Source organism: Tupaia chinensis, unplaced genomic scaffold, assembly GCF_000334495.1.
Source record: "Tupaia chinensis unplaced genomic scaffold, TupChi_1.0 Scaffold000429_1, whole genome shotgun sequence".
Taxonomy (NCBI): Eukaryota; Metazoa; Chordata; class Mammalia; order Scandentia; family Tupaiidae; genus Tupaia; species Tupaia belangeri.
Window position 1 is genome coordinate 6,241,388 of NW_006159934.1, and position 20,350 is coordinate 6,261,737.

Sequence of the window (20,350 nt, forward strand, 5' to 3'; positions counted from 1 at the left end):
AGTTAAAGGGGAGAACTGACATGCCCCATTGGGGGCTGGATGGTGGTACTGTGGTAAAGTGTGATGGCCCGTGAAGCTGACTCACACGGGAATGTTTCTTCCTGGGTCACAGCTGGTGACTTCCCTGAGTACACTGGCCATGTCCTTCCCAGAACTTGTGGTGGCCTGGGGATGGATGCGGCTTCAAGGCTTTGTTGGGGTTCTGTTTCTTTGTCTTTCTGTCTCTCAGTCTTATTCACTCATAGAAGAAACAGATCAACTTTTTTAAGTGCCAATTTAATATTTTCCAAAATATTTTTTAATTGCCAGAGGGGCTATGTGTTCAATAGAGAAAGATGGGGGTGGGAGGAGAGAAGAGAGAAAAGGAAAAACACCTCCCCCCAAAGGGTTTAACTACAATGGTACAATCCCTTCTCCTCCATTTCTCCATCCCATTGAGATTTGGGGCACACACGCACAAGCCCTCGGCATGTTTTTTCAAGTCACTGGGGATGGGATGGCCAGTCATATGGAATCTAGTTCCCTTAACTACTAGGCAATATGGCCAACTAGGATTTGCCAAAATATCGGGTCATCAGAAACGTCATGACGAATCACTCTATGATTTTCTGTGCAAAAATGCATCATGACTTTCCCAAGGACCCAGTATTATTCCTATGGCCTGCTGCCAAATTCCATGGAATGCCCTGGAGCAAGGATCAGACTTCCTAAAAAGAGATGGTTATTTGCCTGGAGGGGGGGGGGGGGCTGAAGAGAGAAGAATCAGCTCTGAGAAATGAGAGAGTAGGTCTACCCCAAGGCAGTAAATCAAGGGAATCCACACATTTGAATGAGAAAGAAGGCACCCTTACTGCCATTAACCTCTAAAAGAAATCCAGCATTTTCTTCCCATTATGAATGCAAGCCACAAGGCACTGTAGAATTAGCAGCAAGTGTAACTTTGCCACTAATATTTTCCTGTCATGTTACAGTTGTCGCAATTATTTCAAAATGTTGTTTACACTTACCACTATGGTACTTCAAAATTATGATAGTTATTATACCCACTGCTAGATCTTATTATTTAATGCATCAACAAAGAAGCACATGTATTATTATATCACACATTTGTTTTGTTTATTATTTTGATACTGTATTTAAATATAATTGACTTCCTTTGTTGTTACCTTGAGTATTCTATTTCATGCATTTAAAAACATAATTCATAGGTCTTACCAGACTGCCAAAGAGATCCATGCATAAAAAGGACCCTTAAAATATTTTTCTTCTGACTCTAAGACGATTTCTTTGTATATTGTTTTTTTTTTTTTTACATTAAAATTCTCTAGCTATTCCCAAGCCTTCAGTAAAATCTGTGATTTATATACATCTGCTGTGTGTTAATGGAGTTGTGGAGAATTGAGAGAGGATTCAGCCAAGGAAATTGCACCCTCCCCACCCTACTCCAACTCCAGAGGCTGGTGACTCTGGAGACTTGAGAGAAGACAGAAGTCCCAGAGTCCCAGATAGGGACCTGAAGTGATACCTCAGAGGGCCGGGATGTACTAAGCCCAGTTAAGTTAGGGTAGATAAAAAACACTTTTGGAACATAGTAATGATCAGAGGTAGCCACAGGATTTTTAGAGGGCCCTCCTCTTGACTAACCGAGAAACCTACACTTCCATACCACCCAGCAGGAAATCAGAAATCCTGGAAGAAGCAGATCACTAGGAGCTGGCAGCAAAAGATCCAGGATTAAAACAACAAAAAAAAGGAAAAGTGTGGTTGTTTTAAAATATGGCTCCTCGGGGCCAGCAGGTGGCATGGTGGTTGAAGCACTGGACTCCCACATGGCCGACCACAGTTCAAGTTCTGGACCTGGCAACTTGCTTTCCCACTTTCTCTCTCTCTCTCTTTCTCTCTCTCTCTCTCTCTCTTTCTCTCTCTCTCTCTTTCTGTCTCTCTGTCTCTTTCTGGTGAGCACATGTGTCCTATAGCAAATGGAAAAATAATAACAATGATAAAATTAAATCTTTTAAAAATAAATAAATAAATAAATAAAATACAGCTCCTGAATTCTCTGAGCCTCCTCCCGTTCAGATGTAGTGTCTATTCCTCCATCCCCTGAACCCAGAAGGATTTGCTTTTATTTCCACATATTGGACTACAGCAGAAGTGATGCTTACAGGGTTAAGTCATAAAAGGCCAACCTGGTTCCTCCCGGTTCTCTTGGAAGGCTCATCTTTGGAGACTTTTTTTTTTTTTTGGGCGGGTTCTTCCTCTCTCTCTCTCTTTCTCTCTCTCTCTCTCTCTCTTTCTCTCTCTCTCTCTTTCTGTCTCTCTGTCTCTTTCTGGTGAGCACATGTGTCCTATAGCAAATGGAAAAATAATAACAATGATAAAATTAAATCTTTTAAAAATAAATAAATAAATAAATAAAATACAGCTCCTGAATTCTCTGAGCCTCCTCCCGTTCAGATGTAGTGTCTATTCCTCCATCCCCTGAACCCAGAAGGATTTGCTTTTATTTCCACATATTGGACTACAGCAGAAGTGATGCTTACAGGGTTAAGTCATAAAAGGCCAACCTGGTTCCTCCCGGTTCTCTTGGAAGGCTCATCTTTGGAGACTTTTTTTTTTTTCTTTGGACGTGCTTCCTAGAACCCAGACACTGTGCTGTGAGAAGCACAAGCCACACGAAGCAGCCATATGTAGGTGATCCCAGCCAAGCTGGTCCTTCAGCCATCCCAGCCCAGGTACCAGTATTGTGCGTGATCAGCTGCTTCCAGCCCCAGCTGTGTGCACCTTTCCAATGAAGGCACCAGAGACATTGTAGGCAGTGACAAACCAGCCACTAAATTCCTGACCCAGGAGCTCCATGAGCCTTAGATGATTGTGGCTTATGCCCCTGAGTTTGGGATGGTTTATTACAAAGCAATAGTAACCAACCTAACAAGAAATAGAAGCTCCAGGAGGAAGAGACTGCTGTGATGAGCATATGGGTCATGGGTGGAGGACTGGACTGTGCTCTAGTGGGAGAGACTGAGACAGTGACTTCTAGTAGGCAGGACTAAGGGGCTCCTTGTGTCTCCCCAGGGCCCTTGCACTCTATGATGAGTAGGGATGACTTGTACCTGAGATCAAACGCTGTTTGACACTGTCTTCTGCCAACAGCAAGGCTATTTAGAGCATGGACTTCACTGACTCACCCATTCCCACACCCCACGTTCTCAATAGGAGCAAAATGCTCAAATTAAAATCTGGTACAAGTACCACAAGTGTGTTAGATGAATTTCATTTGTCTCAATGATTTCAAAGTTTTCCATCTAAGAGTTTTTCATGATAGAAAATGATGGGGTCATAGCCCTGACTAGAACTCCCCTATAAGTAATAAATCACCCTTGAAGTCCAACATTTCTCTCTTCACAAACACTTCTATAACAGAACATATCAAATTTTGTTCCAATATTAAAATAGCTAAAATGACCTTCTAGGAGGTAAAATGGATATTGCATGAACATGTACTCTGTCTTCTGATGCCAGATCCTCTCAGCCCCACTGCTCTGTTCCCCCTGCAAGTGCCAAAAGGACAGACATACAGCATCCTGATGTCCCAAAGTTCTTCCAGATAAATTAGGTTTCCAGGGCTCAGCTGGCTCACTGACCATGGAGCACTTTCAGAGGAATCCTCAAACACTGATGGGCATCAATCTGTGGTGTGCCGTATTAGGACAAGCACACAAGAAGCAAATGGACCCTGGGTTAAAGGAGGATTTCCAAGAGATGGAGTCAGAGAAACTCTAGTACAGTAAAATAGTGTTCAAAATTTCTTAGCTAAGATTATTTATATTTCCATGGAGTCCATAATTTGCACTGTGGCTGTGCATACAAAGAATTTCTCCTTCTTTGAAGACTATTCTGGATCCTATGCCCTCACATTCCCCCGGGGCATGACTCCATTAATTATAAGCCTCAAGCACTTCCTCTCTGCTGCCTCTTTCCCCTCCACCCCAGGGTCTCCCTCCTCAAAGTCCTTCCCTTAGGTGCACTGGTACAACAATTCTGAAGAGCAATTTAGCAAAATCTGATAAAAGAAAAAAAAATGTGCACTTTTTTTGACCTAGACTTTTCACTCCTAGAAAATGTATCTTTAGATAAACATGCATATGTTTTTAAGGTTAAATACACAAGGATGTTCATTGTAGCACCATGTGTGAGAGCAAAAACAGAGCAACCTCAACATCTGTTAAAAGGAGACTGGTTAAATAAATCACAATACAATAGAAAAGGATGTCCGTAATAAATTGTGGAGTGAAAAAAAAAAGTTGCAGAGCATTGTGATCACATTAATAATAATCATAAATAGCATGTTTGGATGCATTTATGCTTATTGATTCTATATGTGTTACACAATTTCAAGGGCTACCATTTATATCATAGTCTTCTTTTATAAGTAAATGAATGGTGTACTTGGTAGCTGTATGCCTGCCTCTGTGTGTGTGTGTCCCCTGACGTGCTCCTAGGCATTCCTTGAGCTTGTATGGATCCTAACATATAATATAAACTGGTGAGTGCTAATCCACTGTTCCTATGAACCTGTAAACCACATGAAGAAAGGAAATCGTCATTTCTCATCCCAACACCCAGCACAGAGCCAGCCGCACCAATAAAGGGTGCCTAAGTGAATTAGGGCCTGAGCATTCACTGGGCCCAGAATTTGTCAGTGGCTAGTTATTTATATTGATCTAAGAAGTAGGCATGTCCCTGAGAAAGGAAATAAACACTTAGTAGATGGTGTCTATGATTTTACACATACATACATACACACACACATGCACACACTCATGCTCAGTGTTCCAGGATCAAACTGTGTTTGGAAAAGCAGAGTTAAATAAAGACAAACCATATTCGTGGCTGTAGGATATCACTAAGATTTTAATATTCATTGATATTCTCTAAGAGATAGATATTGTGAGGAGCACCATCTTAATTTTACCAACCATGAAGTACTTTTGGAGGAGTATTTATTTATATTGATGTCCAGAGGATCATCAGTGTGTAACATGTTGTATTAGAAGAATCACACAGGATGTAAATAGATCCTGGGAGAAAGGAAGATTTCCAAAAGATTAGGTTAGAGAATCTCCAAGAGGAAGAAAGCATGATTCCAAGTTTCTTAGCTATGGGACCAGCAGTTAGCGTAATGGCTATGTCACTGGACTCCCATGTAGTTGACCACGGTTTGAGTCCCGGACCCGGTGGCTTAAAACTCACACCGGGTGCGTGCACATGCGTGCCCAAGATCCCAAGAGGAGAATGGAGGAGAAGTGATTGTGGCATGGCCATCCCTCCTGGGAGGTGATTTCTCACTTTCTGTCTCTCTGTCTCTCTCTGACTATTTGGTGAGCGCACTCACCCTATAGCAAAAACCCCTCCAAAAAATAAAAATTTTCTTAGTTACAGTCAGCTGAAATTCTTGTTGGAATTGCAAGGAAAGGGGAAGGAGAAAGATTTGGCAAATGTAAGAAGAGTGAGTAAAACACTTTCACTGGGCTGACATTGGGGCAATGAACACCCTCCCAGTGGGGCTCTTGGGAACCTGACAAGGGTATCAGTGAAGGAGCCTGGAAACAGATTTCTGGGTCCTGCCTGAAAACCTCCTGACTTAGTAGGTAGAGCCTGCAAATAAATAGATAAATCTGATGATGAGTTAAACTGTCAGCTGGCCCCTCCCTGGCTTTGTTCTTTCTGCTATGACATGATCCCTTGTTCTGCCAGAATATGAAGAGTGGACTGATGAGAGCAGAGGCCAGTAAAGAGAGAGTGAGAAGGTGTATGAAACCTGGAGAAATAGAACAAGTATAGCAATTTTTTCAGATGTTTGAAGAAAATAACATAGCTTTTTCTTTTTTTTTTTTCAAATGTAACATCAAAACAAATGTTTATATTTGGGGGAAGTAAAAAGAGGTTGGAAGAGTTGATGGAGGAGGCATAACTGATGGAATGAGGTCCCTGAAGAGAGTGTCACACAGTAGTTGTTCTTTCACATGGAACAGGCGGTTCTCAGACTGGTGGAGGGACCCTCCTCTGTGATGGGCAGGGAGCAGTAAAGAGGGATATGAATACAGAAAAGGTGTCAGAGGGGTGGACAGGGAGTTGGAAGTTTTCTGCCTTGTGTTTTATTTGTGGGTGAGGAAGTGAGTCTTAGAAGAGTAAGTAGAGGTTGGCACAATCATGGTGAAGAATGAGGAGGAGATCTGACAAGTAGAAGAGTGGCTGAATCACTTCAATGGCCTTTTTGGGGTTGAAGGTCATGAATATGTAGGGTCATCTCTCCATGTCCAGAATCTGTGTAGGATTTTCCCTTGGAGTGCTCCTCATTCTCAGATAGCAATGGGAAACAGCATCAAGAAGGTCATCACAGACAATATTGCAGTGTGAGCTCTCAGAGAGGCTGTGTGCTAGAGAATGACTAGATCAAGATTAACAGCACAGGATTGAATGTCAAAAGGAAAGACACTGGAATTGCAACTGAGGCAACATGAGGTGAGAATGTTACCTGGTCATCCAAATGGTCATTTTGGTTCCCCAATAGGACATAAGAGAAGATATAAGACTTAACAAGCTGCTAATGTATTCAAGGAGTGTAGGGCTGATCAAAAGAAAAGCAAGTGATGGCGACAAGGAGAGGTAGGAGGTGAAATTGCTTCTAAGTGCAACTGTTAAGGAACCATAATATGGAGGTCTACCGGTAGCTCTATCATCTTGCTTCTTCTCTCAGGGTCCTAGAAGACTCCCTATCCTCCTCCAAAATACACACACACACATACCTACACCAACCAAAATAGGTTCTCTTTTCTGTTTTAAGTGCTGGCATTTCCTATAAAACTTATTTTAGAAAAGCTTCTGTGAGCAAAAATCATTGAACACAACCGATCAGCCCAACCCTTCCATTACAAGCCTAGGATGGGCCAAGGAATGAGCCGATGAAGACACCCACTGCTGCATCCTGCTAGAGGTACCCTGTGGTGGCACTATCCATTAAGATGCAGCTCCTGGAGTTAATGCTCAGTGATGAGACATTCGTGGTAGGAGGTACCCTGTGGTGGCACTATCCATTAAGATGTAGCTCCTGGAGTTAATGCTCAGTGATGAGCCATTCCTGGTAGGGCTAATGAGTTTAGTACTGCTAAGGTCCAGCAGAGCTGAGCACTGGAGGGATGGGGGAGCAGTGGCCAGAATCGGAGTATGAACACCTATCAGCAACAGGGAGGAGAGGCATGAGGAAGGAAAATGAAGATGGATAGGCCATGAGGGACTGTGGTCAAGAATTCCAATCTAGCAAGGGAGGCCAGCTCAGTACCCAGGCCATAAAGGTTGAGTTCCCGCAGCCTCTCACTGTGTAAGGCCTTAAGTCATGGGGGCGTAAGGGGTTATGGGCACTGTTTATGTAGAGACGTTTTTATAAGCTATTCAGAGTAGGGGTGGGAGGGAGAAATAGAGGGGAAAAAATTCCCTTTGAATTTTCATTGCTTTTAGAATCAGCAATTTAATGAGTCATGCATTCTAAATCCTTGCTTTGTCTACACGTTTTCATTTCAAAATACTAAAAAACACTTTGTTTGGAACATGGGTTATTTTTAGCTTACATATCAATTGTGCACATCCATTTCTTCCCATATGAGAAAAGCTTCCTTTGGACTGGGCTGGAACAGCCCCATAGTAGTAGAGTTGTTTACTTAGTTGTCATTTGTTGAAGTGACCTGGGTACCTCACTGTTCCCTGGAGACTCTTCTAGATGGATCTTGGCCCTACTGACCATCCATGAGTCAGCTCCAGATCTGGTCCAAATTGCTCAGATTCCAATCTGGACAAAAGGGCAAGAACATACTTTCAGGCCTCCATGCTAAGGAGTCAGTATTTTGACAGACTAGAGACAAGGCAGATCTCCATTTCTCTTCTCCCCTGGGAGACTCTCAAAGGAAAGGAAGAGAAGAGGAGGAGGTCCCCATCTGCAAGTCATCTCCAGATCCATCAAGAGACATTCTGGCCACACATTAAGGAAGACATAGATGGACAGTCTAGAGAACTCATTTGTGATCTTTTAGGCTCACAGATAGGAGAAGAGAGGAGAAAGGCTGGAGGTGGGGAGGGCAGTGGTGTCATACTTCTCTAGTCCCTTCTCTCTGTATAAGGTCCCTCTCTCCACACTTGTGGGAGGCTGTGCACCAACGAATATCACCCTTAGGTTTCGGTTTCTCACAGAGCAAACAATTACACAATGCCAAAGGCCATGATTGGCTCCCCTTCAAAACCTCACCTTCAAAACCATACTCTGATTGGCCACTTCCCATAGCAAATTGGTGAGCTTAGAATCCCTCAGATTTGCATATCTGGCACCTCATGATTGGTCCACAAAAGCAACCAATCATAACCCACCTTCTACAATCCTTCATTAGCATATAGGACAACCAATCACTGCCCACCAACATGTATATAACCACGATCCCTGGCCCACAATCACCAGACGACCCTGAAGACCCTGAAGAGTTGTGACACCGCATCATCTCTGGACAGACCCTGAAGAGCTGTGACACTGTCGTCTCCGTGCTGCCCACAATACATGGACGACCCTGAAGAGTTGTAACACTGCATTGTCTCCATGTTGTAACACTACGTCGTTAGTCCCGTCTCTCACTCCTTCCCTCAGGAAACCTGTTCAACTGTCCCCCAGGTCGGGACACACACTCACTGCATGCTCCCATCCAGCTTATCTACCTTTCTGTCTTTGTTTACCCATGATGTTTCATTGGTTCGGTGGGGACCACCTTTTTTGTTTTTTATTGGGGGGGGGTTCACTATAGAGCATGTGTGCTCTAAAGACTGGGGGTGGGGAGGAGTGGTGAATAAGAAATCACTTCCAGAGAAGATGGCCATGCTGTAATCTCTTCTCCTCCATTCTCCTCTCAGGATTTTGGACATGAATGCACATGCACCCAGAGTGATTTTTAAGCCACCAGGGTCTGGGAATCAAATCGCAAATTTGGTCATGTGGGACCCTGCTCCCTTGCATTCCCTATCCTCTACATTACCTGCTCTCTTGGGACCACCTTCTTAAAAGACTCCAAATTAGAGCTTTAAGAGCAAAGAGCTTACTAGCATTTAATAGGTAGTCAACTAACTTCAAAAAGGGGGAGTAAAACCAATATTTCAAGAAACTGGAGTTAAAGATACCCCACTTCTCTGGTCATTGTCCCAACCCCTCTTGCATTCAGTGTATTAATAGTGGATGCAGGCATGTTTACACATTCCCTGGACACTGCTGGTTTGATCAGGAGTGGATTGCGATGGGTTAATTTCCCAGGAAATTTAGAAGTTAGAATACCTACTGATTCCCAGTTGAGGCTGGCTGCCCAATGGACAGCTATTTGACAGTGATTGTTTTCATATGGACAGAGAAAGCAGAGACTAGCTTTCTGGAGCTTTCTGCATGCCTCTAGGCCCTCCTTCCACTCAGTCCTAAGGCTCTCAGCTGCATCTCTGACCTGGATTTCCATGAGCCGCCTTCCCCACCACAATTGTTGTCTTCCTAATCTTTCTCTCTGTCTCTCTCTCTCTCTCTCATTACTTTCAAGAGTTCTACTGACTTCTATCTCTTGAAACCACAATGGTACCAGGAGGTATGAAAGTAATCTGTAGAGGTATGCCCTATCCTCAGCAAGCATAACCACTAGAGCCACTGCAGCTTGTATGTGGTAGTAGCTCTTTGAGAGCACCCTGATGCTCTACAGTCTAACCCAAATACCATATGCTTTACCTGAGGGAGGTTCCTAACCAAAGAACTGAAGGACAGGAGGTATGTACTCTGAGATGTTTAACAGCTGGAACTGATATAAGAACATGTTGCAGGTGGACTATGTTCCCTCTCCCAGGTGTCCAACTCCCTCGTGTCAAGACCTGTCCCTTTTCTTGACCCTCTTTTCCATGGCCCCCTCAACCCTCTTCATTTTAGTTGTCTTTTTCTGACTACTTCACAGATACATCTTGAAAAAACGTGTAGGTATGTCCCCAAGGAAAAGTGTGCTAATTGTGTTTATGTCCGTGTGCATGTGGGAATGCATGATAGAAACAAGCCAAAAGGCCAAGAGACCTTCAGCCCTGGGTCTGAAAAGAGTTCATTTTCACCTGCAAAGGAGAAGAGCTGGTGCCTTGGGAGAAGATGACTCTTCGGACTAAAGCCACCCCCAGAGGCAGGTGAGACTAAAATGCTTAACACATGCTACTAACAGCTCTGGCTAAAAAATCTAAAAACACAGAAAAAAATGGGGAAATATTTTTAATATCAGAATACGTTGAGCACAAAGGATCTTTCTGACTCCACTCAAATAAAAACTTTGTCTATTTGATATCTTCATATCTGTGAAGCCCTACAACTGTTCTTGTTGCCTATAGTACTGGCCATGTTTGTCATTCACCACAGCTCCCATAGGACATATGGAAAAGTCTCTCTAGCCCCTGTCTTTATCTGCTCCCCCTCAGCACTGCCCACTTGCCTTTTCCAGGGGAAGTGCCCAGCCTGCCATTATTAATCTCAGACTAGGGAAAGGACAACTAGGAGCTTCACCATTGGACTGGACCATCTTACCATGGAGGATTCTCTCCTGGAAGGGATGAGCTGGGATGACCCCTGGCCAACCTTCCTGAGCATTACTTTGCTCTCAGTCTTCCTGTCAACCTACATCATTTCCAATTCACATATCCCTCTTCCAGAACTTTCCTCAGAGTAGTCGAGTAGTGTTTAACCTGCAAGTCTGCACGCTCTTAACCAGGGTCTCATCAACACCCAAACTTTTGATTTCCCAAACAATGAGTTGGGTTAGAGAAGGTTGGAGAGATTCTAATAGCATCCTGGGCCCTGGGCCTTAAGGTTCAGCCCCAACAATGGGGAGAAATTGCTAAAAATCAGGAGTTACAGTCACTCAAAGTTATTCCCCAAAGGAATGTCCTTACTTCATTTTTCCCTATAAGCCTAACCCTAAACTCTTCCCCCACCATAAACACCTTCAGTAGCTAGTGGGAGCCAGTGGCAGAGAAGGCTAGTGATCCCATTCTGAACGGCCTCGAGAGACAATTTCAGAGCATACCTATGTGTAAGATGCACCACAGACCAATTTCTCGAGGCCAGTATCACACAGAAAGTTGCCCACTATATTCAAGCACCCAAAGTTGAAATTCATTCTGAGTTTTTAGTTCTGGATGTCTCCAAGGAAAAGGAAAAGCACAGAATCAAAAACTCAGGGAAGCCTGTGGCTGGGAAACAGGTAAAACCCCTCACCTCGCACCAACCTCCTTGATGATCAGGGAGAGGCAGAAGAGTCTAGTGGTTAAGAATATAAGTTTTAGAGTCAGAGAGACTTGGAACCTGGGCTTGCCTTCAACTGTGTGATCTGGGGCAAGTTGCTTCATATCTGTCTTACTTTTCTCCAGCAAAAATGGGGTTAACAAGGCCCTGTGGGGTTGTTTGAGGATTAATTGGGATTATCTATGCAAACCACCCATTTCTAGGCTGCTGCTTAAACTGCACTCTGTAAAATACCTGTTGCTGTTATTTTTAACAGTTAGCACCCCGTTCCTCAAACCAAGCAGCTCCTCACAGAATCAGTTTACAAACCCAGCTCCTCATCCCACCACCGCATCTCAAATACAATATATTGGAATCCGTCAGACTCAATATTGAGTAAAATCTCTGTACCCAGCTGGGACAGGTCATCCTCTGGGAACCCTTCCCAGGGATACTCCCAACAGAGCCTCCTCTCTACCCCAGACACTGGCAGAAAGGCTCCCAGATCCCACGCCACCCCCTACCTGAGGGCTGCAAAATAATTTAGGTCCTGGGGTTTGGGGGGAGAAGACTTGCCAGGTGGGAAAGTCGGGGGCCTGGCTCCTCGGTGGCTCCTCTCCCCCTCCAGGGGCTCCTCCGTCCCCCTTTTTCTCATTCTCGGGCTTCCCCTCTCCAGGTTGCTCGGGCAGCCGCATCGGGGGTCCAGGGCGATGTTCTCAGAGAGATTTGGGAGCACATCAGAGGAACGTCAGCGAAGACACTGAGACTCTGCAAGGAGTTGACAAAAACTTACTGCCTGCACCATGCGGGTGATTATTTGCCCAAAGTCAGTCACCTAAATAATTCACACCCTCCCTCCTGTGTTTACACAGGACAATGGTAAAAACACAATCCTGGCACAAGGAATGTAATTACAGTTGTGACAGATGTTTAGTTATTAATAAGGCCTCAATGTCACCAGAGGGTATTTCACAACAAATCAATAATGCGCCTTTGGAACCAACCGTATTATTTAAGGTACTTTTCCATTCACCCTCCCGTGGGCTTTGCTGGAGACCAAGCAATGGGGAGACAGCTACAGCGGCCAACTTGATTGCAACTCACAAGGAAGCCCAGCACCCCCCAGCATAATTTGCTTCCTTGCTGTTGCCATCAAGAGAACCACAGGAACAAGGTGAGGGACAGAGTTGGAAATAGAGGGGAGAACTCTGGCCAGGCCTCCTGAGCGGGTGACGCTGTCGAGTGAGCATCCAAGAACAGTGTCCTATTACGATCTCGGTCCAGACTGAGACAATGTGTATGAGCTCCACTTGATCTCACCAAGGGGCAACTTTCTCTCCACCACCCCTTCCTGACATATGGATAACTCCTCCTTGCCCCTTATGACTCAGCCCAGGTGTCTGAAAAGCCAGCCTTGACCTGGCCCTCTTTCTTGGCTGAATTAAGTCCCCTCATCTGTGCCTACATCAATGTTTGTCCACAGCCTCTGTCCCCTCCCCCCCAACACCGCATCGAGAAAACTACTCTGTGGCATTTAGGCCCAAACAAAGATAATCTTAAAATAACTGGTACTCAATAACATTTACCGAACTAACATTTAATCAATAATAGCTCTCCTCAGTTCCATACTGAAGTTCAAATAATAACAACAAGGCAAAGAATCTCCACAGATGTGAAGTTCAGGCAGCATAACTGGAAGCATTTTGGTGGTGAAACAAATGAGGCCCTGGTCACTGAGAATCCAGTCCTCACCTGAGAAAGCAGGGCTACAGGGGTGTGTGCACACTGCAGCAAGCAATGGCTTTTCCTAGCAGCAGGCAGAGGTGCCTCCATTCTCATTGCTTGGCCTCCCATATCGCGTCCTGGGAAGAGTCCCAGGAACCAGAGGCCCTGCCCCGCATTCTGTCTGGTCTCTTGGTTCTGATGACAGGTGGGTTGGCATGTCTGGGAAGTGACTGCCTGTGAAAGCCGGCCCATAGAGGAGGCTCAGCAAGCAACTATAGGAAGTGTAAAGCCTTGCAGAGGTGTGTGCAAGTGTCATTGTTGTAAATGGTGGTTGGGGATACATATGCACAGTACATGCTCATGCTCAATGTCAGCCCCTCGCAGCTCAAATGAAATGGGCTCCGCCCAAAGCCCTATGCACACTGCGAGTCAGCTACTGGAGGGACTGATGATGGACACTTCAACTGAGTGCTTTGTGGCTGCCTTCTTGACCAAAGGCTCCCCACAGCTGAGGTCAGGGCTGGGCCTGATGGTCTCTGGTTCCCTGAGGGCCTCTCCTGTAATTAGGATGAGCTTTCCAAGGGAGCTTTCTACAGGGATACCCTATGGAGGAAAAGACACTTCTCAAGGCCAGAAGCCCACCTCACTAAGCAATGTGTGTAAAACACTGTCACACAACAGTGCTGAACCACAGACCACACACCAGACCATGCTGGTCCCCCAACACACACACACACACACACACACACTGCAATGCTGGCTCCTGCACAGTCACCCACACCACGGCACTAGTCCTCAAACACTCAGACTGGCAGCCCGCCTGTGACCTCAGACCCATGTTCATCCCCTCTCCATCTGCACAGAACTCACCCCACACCCACCCAGCACCCACACAGCTGCTCGCGACTGCACACTCTGTCCCTGTCCGCATGGCACCCATACAGCACGCTTACACACCCCTCTGACTCACACCTTCACACACGCTGCTGCACCCACGTCCCCACACACGCCGCACACACCTGTACTCTGAGTCCTCTCCAGTTATCTCGTTAGGTTAAACAAGAGAAACAAGTTTCCTGTGTCATTACAGCAGAAATGTAAAAAAAAAAAAAAAAAAAAAAGTGCCATTTTATTTTCAGATATGCTTTTAGTTGCCATGGCAGTCCCAACACCATGAAGGTTATGGTTGGTGGCAAATGCAGATTTCAAAAGAGGGTAATTAGCTCCCCATATGTAGAAACTTCAGAGTAGATTATCTTGCCTCCTTTAATAGGCCCCTCCAGGCAGAGTGGACATTGAGACAGGCTCCCAGTATGCTGGTTCTGCCGCCAAGCTGGCTACGGGGACTGCCAGGAGCTCTGGGCAAGAAGGTCCCAGCTGATGGCCATAGGGTTTTAGAGCCCAATCCACTTAATTGCTTGGAACTGACTCACAGCTGAGCAGGAGCCTGGCAGGCAGGCGGCATCTCCCCATAAGGGACAGTTGCTCCTGCTGCTCAGCTGGCCCCTAGTACCCTTCGCTGTGGCACTTATGACATGCCAGAGACTCATGAGCCAGGGGGCCAGAAGTGGAACCAGCTCCCCCGGCCAGAGCCGTCTCCCCAAAATTCCTCTTTCTCAGGCATGGCTGCTGGCCATGGTCACAAGAAACCAAGCCACCCTTCACAGGCTGGGCCTGCCCCACAGCCAGCAGGAGAGACATCTGGATGGAAGAGGGCTCTCACCTCTCCCGTCTCAGAAGAAAGTCCTCGAAGAGTGGAGCCTCCTTGTACACCTTGGGACCCACAGCAAATACCTGCTGGAAATGACTCTTTGTACCCGGATTAACTGGTTACCTCATTTCCTGACGAGATTCCTCAAGGCAATTAATTCCCTGAATTTGTCCTCTAAGTTCATTTGCCAACTGTCTTATTATCATTGTCTGAAAGGTCAGCCAGGAGTTCGGTTTTGAGCCCAAGACTTGAAGTTAGAGCTTTGAGCTAATTTCTGGACTCATGTTAGTGTCCTCTTCAGCTTGTCATTCCAATGGGTGACCCATTCAATTCCTTCAGCACCTGAAATGTTCCAGAAGCACTGGCCACTCACTCTTTTAGGACCCTCAAAAGGTGATGACGCGACCTCAGGTCTTCCCTATGGGTGCACCGTCAGCACCATCACTTTTACTGACCTATGTCATGCAGAGATTGGTGGAGTGGCATGTATAAGAACATGGCTAATCAAATCAGATCCTGTAGTTCAAACTATAGCTCTGCCATGTATAGTCTGTGTGCTCTTTGGCAAGTTACTTAACTTCTCTGTGCTTCTGTTCCCTCATTTTCAAACTAAGCCTAATAATAATAATGCCTAGTTTAGGGGGTTATTCTAAGGTTCTGGGCACAGAGTAAGTGCTATGCATGCCAGCTATCATTTAGCTCTTCTATTTGCACCTAATAGGCAATGGCTGAGCATCCACTCTGCTCAGATGGGTGCTGTACTAGTACTCAGAGTGGAATAGTGATGAGAAGTGCAGAAGCAAACTCACCACGGCCTCAAAGAGCTTAGGATCTACCAGAGGCCTCAGATGCAAACCCATGAAACTGGGAAGGAGACTGCTCTTGCTCCTTGCCTTTGAAGGATCAGTTAGTTTCTGAAGGTATTCAAGAGACGAGGTTTTAATCCTCCCCTTCCAAGCCACCAAGTGGGTTTTTTTTTCATTACTTTTTCTTCCGTACATTCAATCACATTATTATTTGTCTTACAAAATGGATATTTCAACAAGTGAACATTTCTCCCTAGTACTGTTGATAAAACTACAAAATATCTTCAACAGATAATACAACACCTCTTTGTGCCATTAATGCTTTGCGTCCTTGTCCCTCCCTCAAATGTCCTTCCTCAGACCTTCCTCTTTCACACATACTATATCTGGTATGGCACATATACTCAATAGAATACTATTCATCCATAAAAAAACAACAAAACCCTGGCTTTTGACAGGAAGTGGATGAATATAGAAGACTTACTGCTGAGTGAAGCAAGCCATGCTATGAAGGAGAGGCATTGTATGCCCCCACTTAATATATACCAAGTGTCTGTACTCTATGACTGAAACTAATTGACTAAAGGATATAGAAATACAGCTTATAGATGTAAATACCAAATGTGTTCTTAAATGGATCCCCATGCCTGCCTCTGGGGAATGGAGGCATGTGGATAAATCTGGGTGGACTGATCAACTCGTCATTTGAGCAGGTGTGGCTGAGCCACAGGTCAAGCATGCAGGTCACAGACAGGGTTGGGAACTTGCTGATGTCTTTCATGGACCAGGTCTCTCTGGAGTGCCTAAATTACAGTCACTGGGAGCTGGATATAACTGAACATCAAAATGCTTATGAATGAAGTGGAAGATCCTGCATTGTTTATGGGCATAAATAATTCATAAATATGGGTTAAATGATTTAGCTCCAATTCAAATGTTCACCAAGAAATGCTCCCTCCATTCTGACCACAATGAGTCAAAGTCTTTTGTGTCTCATGGCCTCTGCTAGATTTTGCAATTGTCAAGGGTCACCTTACAATCATATTTCTATGCCCCCAATGCCTAACAATGGTTTTGCATGAGTCTTCCCTCTAAGACCTTCCACAGATGTGTTTTCATTTTCAATTCAGAGAAAACTTTATTTTTGCTACAACTGAATATAATTCTATTATAAAGATATCTTTTAAACAAAATGTTGTGTACAGTGGCTCACGCCATGTGGTGTGCAGTGGTTTACAGCTCGCTGAGAGCAAGAGCTCAGAGGCAGAGGGTGAGCCCTGGCCAGTCTCAAAGCTAGGTCCTGCTTTTCTGGAAGGTGTGAGCCTTAGGGTGCCTGAGTGTACGAGAGAGATTGTCAAAGAAAGACTCTGCTCAAGTACTGATCATCAAGGAAAACTCATGGCTGCATTTGCATTTGCTGCCTGCATTTAAAATACCTAACTTCTAAGAAGCATGTATTCCAAAGTACAAATAAAAAGTGAAAAAAGGAATCCCAAACTGTTTAACCTGTAAAAGATATCCATCAAGTTCTTGAAAAATGCAAAAGCACATGCCAAATCCATACATATGATGTAAAAATGAAGTTTTATTTTTCCCATCTCTGTCCAAAACCAATTAGATAACATAAAATATGCAGCTTAACAAAGCCAGAATTCTAAGCCCAACTCTGAAAAGTGGAACTAGTTCCTCAAGAGCACCTGCAATACAATTCTGTGAGTGTCACTTCTCAAGAATCCTAATGTCCCTTCCTGTCCTGGCTTGGATTCACATAAGCAAAAGATTCTCAACCCTGCTTCCTCAAAATGAAAACCAAGAACTGTAAATGGCTCTGCATAATTAAATTAAAACTGAAAGCCATAATAAAATTAAAAATGACAGCTATCTCTTTAACATACATACATACAATATACCTCCACATCAGCTCAAAAGGCAGTACCTGACCTTTTACTTTGGGATAAAAACTCCGGCAGCTTTATTGCCAAAATCAGGAAAATATACAAGAATGTTCATTATCTCTGCTACTGTTTTTTTAAAAGAATAATTTATTTAATTCTATTTGCTATTATAATTTTTTAATATGATCAGAGAGAAAGAAAGAAAGCCATCAGATCTGGGACTCAAACTACAGTCAGCCATGTGAGAGTCTAGCACCTGAACTACCATGCCTCTTGCCAGCCCCATCTCTGCTAATATATATGTTTTCTTTTTTCTTTTTCTTTTTCTTTTTTTTCCAAGAAGTTTTTACTATAGGGCGCATGTGCTCACCAGAAAGAAAGACAGAAAGAGAGAGACAGAAGGCGAGAAACCCCCCCCCAGGGGGGATGGCCACTCCACAATCCCTTCTCCTCTATTATCCTCTCAGGATATTGGGCACACACGCACACGCACCCGGCGTAATAAGCCATTGGGTCTGGGACTCGAACCACGGTCAAATACATAGGAGTCCAGCGACATAGCCATTACGCCAACTGCTGGTCCCATCTGCTAATATTAATGCTGTATTGTAGGCATTAACTGACACATTTGACAAGTAATTAGATGCATGATATGGGAAAAAAAAATAGAACCATCTCTTTAAAGAAGATAGTATATATTTGGAAAACCCAAAAGAATCCATGAAAAGCCTGTTATAAATAATAAGAGTATTTAGTAAATTGTAGTATATAATATTTACATAGAGAGCTTAATAATCTTTATACATAAACAAGTAAGAGGAAATAATGCATGAGCATACCCTATTTTTAATAGCAAAATAAATTAGAATTGTTTACATATTTAAAAGATGTCAAGGAGAAAAAGTAATTTCTAAAAATAGAAATAGAATGAAACATTAAGATGCAATTATATTTCAGGTTGATGGCTTAACTACAGAAAGATTTTTTTTTTCAAGTTACTTTAAAACAAAATATTTTGACTATACTTCCAAGTGAGATGTATCCTAAGGACAAAAAGAACCACATAGGAATCATAAATAAAAGATTGCTGTAATGTCAGTAGGAACCAAGATTTACTATGTTAGAACAAATAAATAAAAATTTAAAGTTAAATGAGAGCACTGAAGTCTAGTTTGAATAAAAATATTAGTATAAACTCATGACTTATTTTTTCCTTTTTAAAGAACTAGATATGTTCCAGTTCTCTTACTGAAAAGACTTCAAAGAAATAAAACTTTTTAACAATGAGCACCCCTAGCTCCCAGATTGTGGTCTCTAACAACCATTGCCAACTATATAAGTAATCAGTTCCAGGGAAGAATCTGCAAAAAGTCAATCTGGAACTTACTATCAAGGCCTGAAACCACAAAGCTCTCTGCCATGTCAAATGACATAGGAACCAACGTGAAGACATATCCAACAGCCAAGTACGGCACAATTCATTATTCCGAAAATCAATAGGAATGTAATTATAATTAATAATTAATTAACCAATTAATCATTCTGTTAAAAATCATTTTAAACAAAAAAATCAAATGATTCCTCTGTAAACTAGAGGTCTTCAAAAAGTTCTTGGAAAAAAATGAAATTAAAGTATGAGTTTATTTTGGTGCAAAAAATATTAAACTAGCTTTTTCATAATACACATTTTTACATAAACTTTTGAAGATCCCCTAGAGACTATATTACAGGGTAACCAAAGAGTTGAGAAGGCGAAGTTCTTCAGAGAGGAATCACAACTAATAAATTCAGAAGGAATGATAGAATATCACTATTTTGCCACCCCTAATGAAGTAATAAAGGATCTACGTAACGACTGTCAGACATTGTTACAACAATTATTTTCAGATGTGGTGTCTCCAGACAATGATGTGTCATAATCAATTGCAAAGTAAATGGCAAGTGAGTTGTTACTAATAATAGTACCAAATTTAAGAGGAAGCACTTGCTACTAGTCTTACTTCCCAGCATAAGGATATTAACATGACCAAGAAATCTTCCACTGAACAGAAAGAAAGGAGGCGGTATCTGCTCTCTCACCTTGATCCCCAAAGGCCTGACTAGGGTTGTACCTGCTTGAACTTCTCTATGGCAACCTGAGAGTCTCCTTCTCATGAGCAGCAGGCCCAGGAGGACGTGGTACTTGGTAATTCTATCAACCCCAGTCTCCAGGGCCCAGTTACCTCTTCAGGGATACCATATACCTGTTACCTTAACCTCAGCGGTCCCTGCTATCCTGGCTCCACTTCCAGCCTCTGTCTGAGGACAATGGACTGAAGACCCCCCTGGAAGTCAAATCAGGTCCTGCTGGCCCCATTGGCACAGGGCCTGGCTTTCCATTAGGCAAACCCCCTTTGACTTGGTCCTTTGCTATCAATACCAAATAACGCCATATTTTATCAATTCCAAGACTCTTAATTATTTTCCAAAGTTTTTTTAATGCAAGAGAGATGGAGAGATTATCATTGAGGGATTGATTTTTGAAAGAATCTCACCATGTTGTGACTCTCCTGCCCCAGCCACCTAGTTAGCTAGGACAGTAGGTGGGCACCGCTGTGCCTGGCCTGTGTAGGGTGGGCCAGGGACTGAACCTGGGCTTCTCACATGGCCCCAGCCTCAGAGCAGCAGCACATCACCACAGCTGAGCCTATTTTTATGTTTTAATATCTTTTAAAGCAGGATGCCTTTTACAGTCACAGACATCTTAAATTGGATAAAATATCTAATAATAGTTAACACAAACTAAGTGCTTCCTCCAGGCCAGGCATCTTTCCTAAGTACTTCCCATGAATCTATTAATTTAATCCTTGTATTACCTTAGGAGCCAGGTACTGATATAAATATTATCCCCATT

At 43.6% G+C, this 20,350-nt stretch overlaps 1 protein-coding gene across 1 annotated transcript in view; it reads right to left on the minus strand.

Moving 5' to 3' along the window:
- The window catches only part of CALN1 (calneuron 1), a 579,183-nt gene that overhangs the window by 528,924 nt on the left and 29,909 nt on the right, over positions 1 to 20,350 (minus strand). The window contains exon 2 of the mRNA XM_006155014.3: positions 11,897 to 12,088. Coding sequence (XP_006155076.1) covers positions 11,897 to 12,015 — 119 coding nt within the window. The 5' untranslated portion in view covers positions 12,016 to 12,088. The remainder of the gene's footprint in view (positions 1 to 11,896; positions 12,089 to 20,350) is intronic.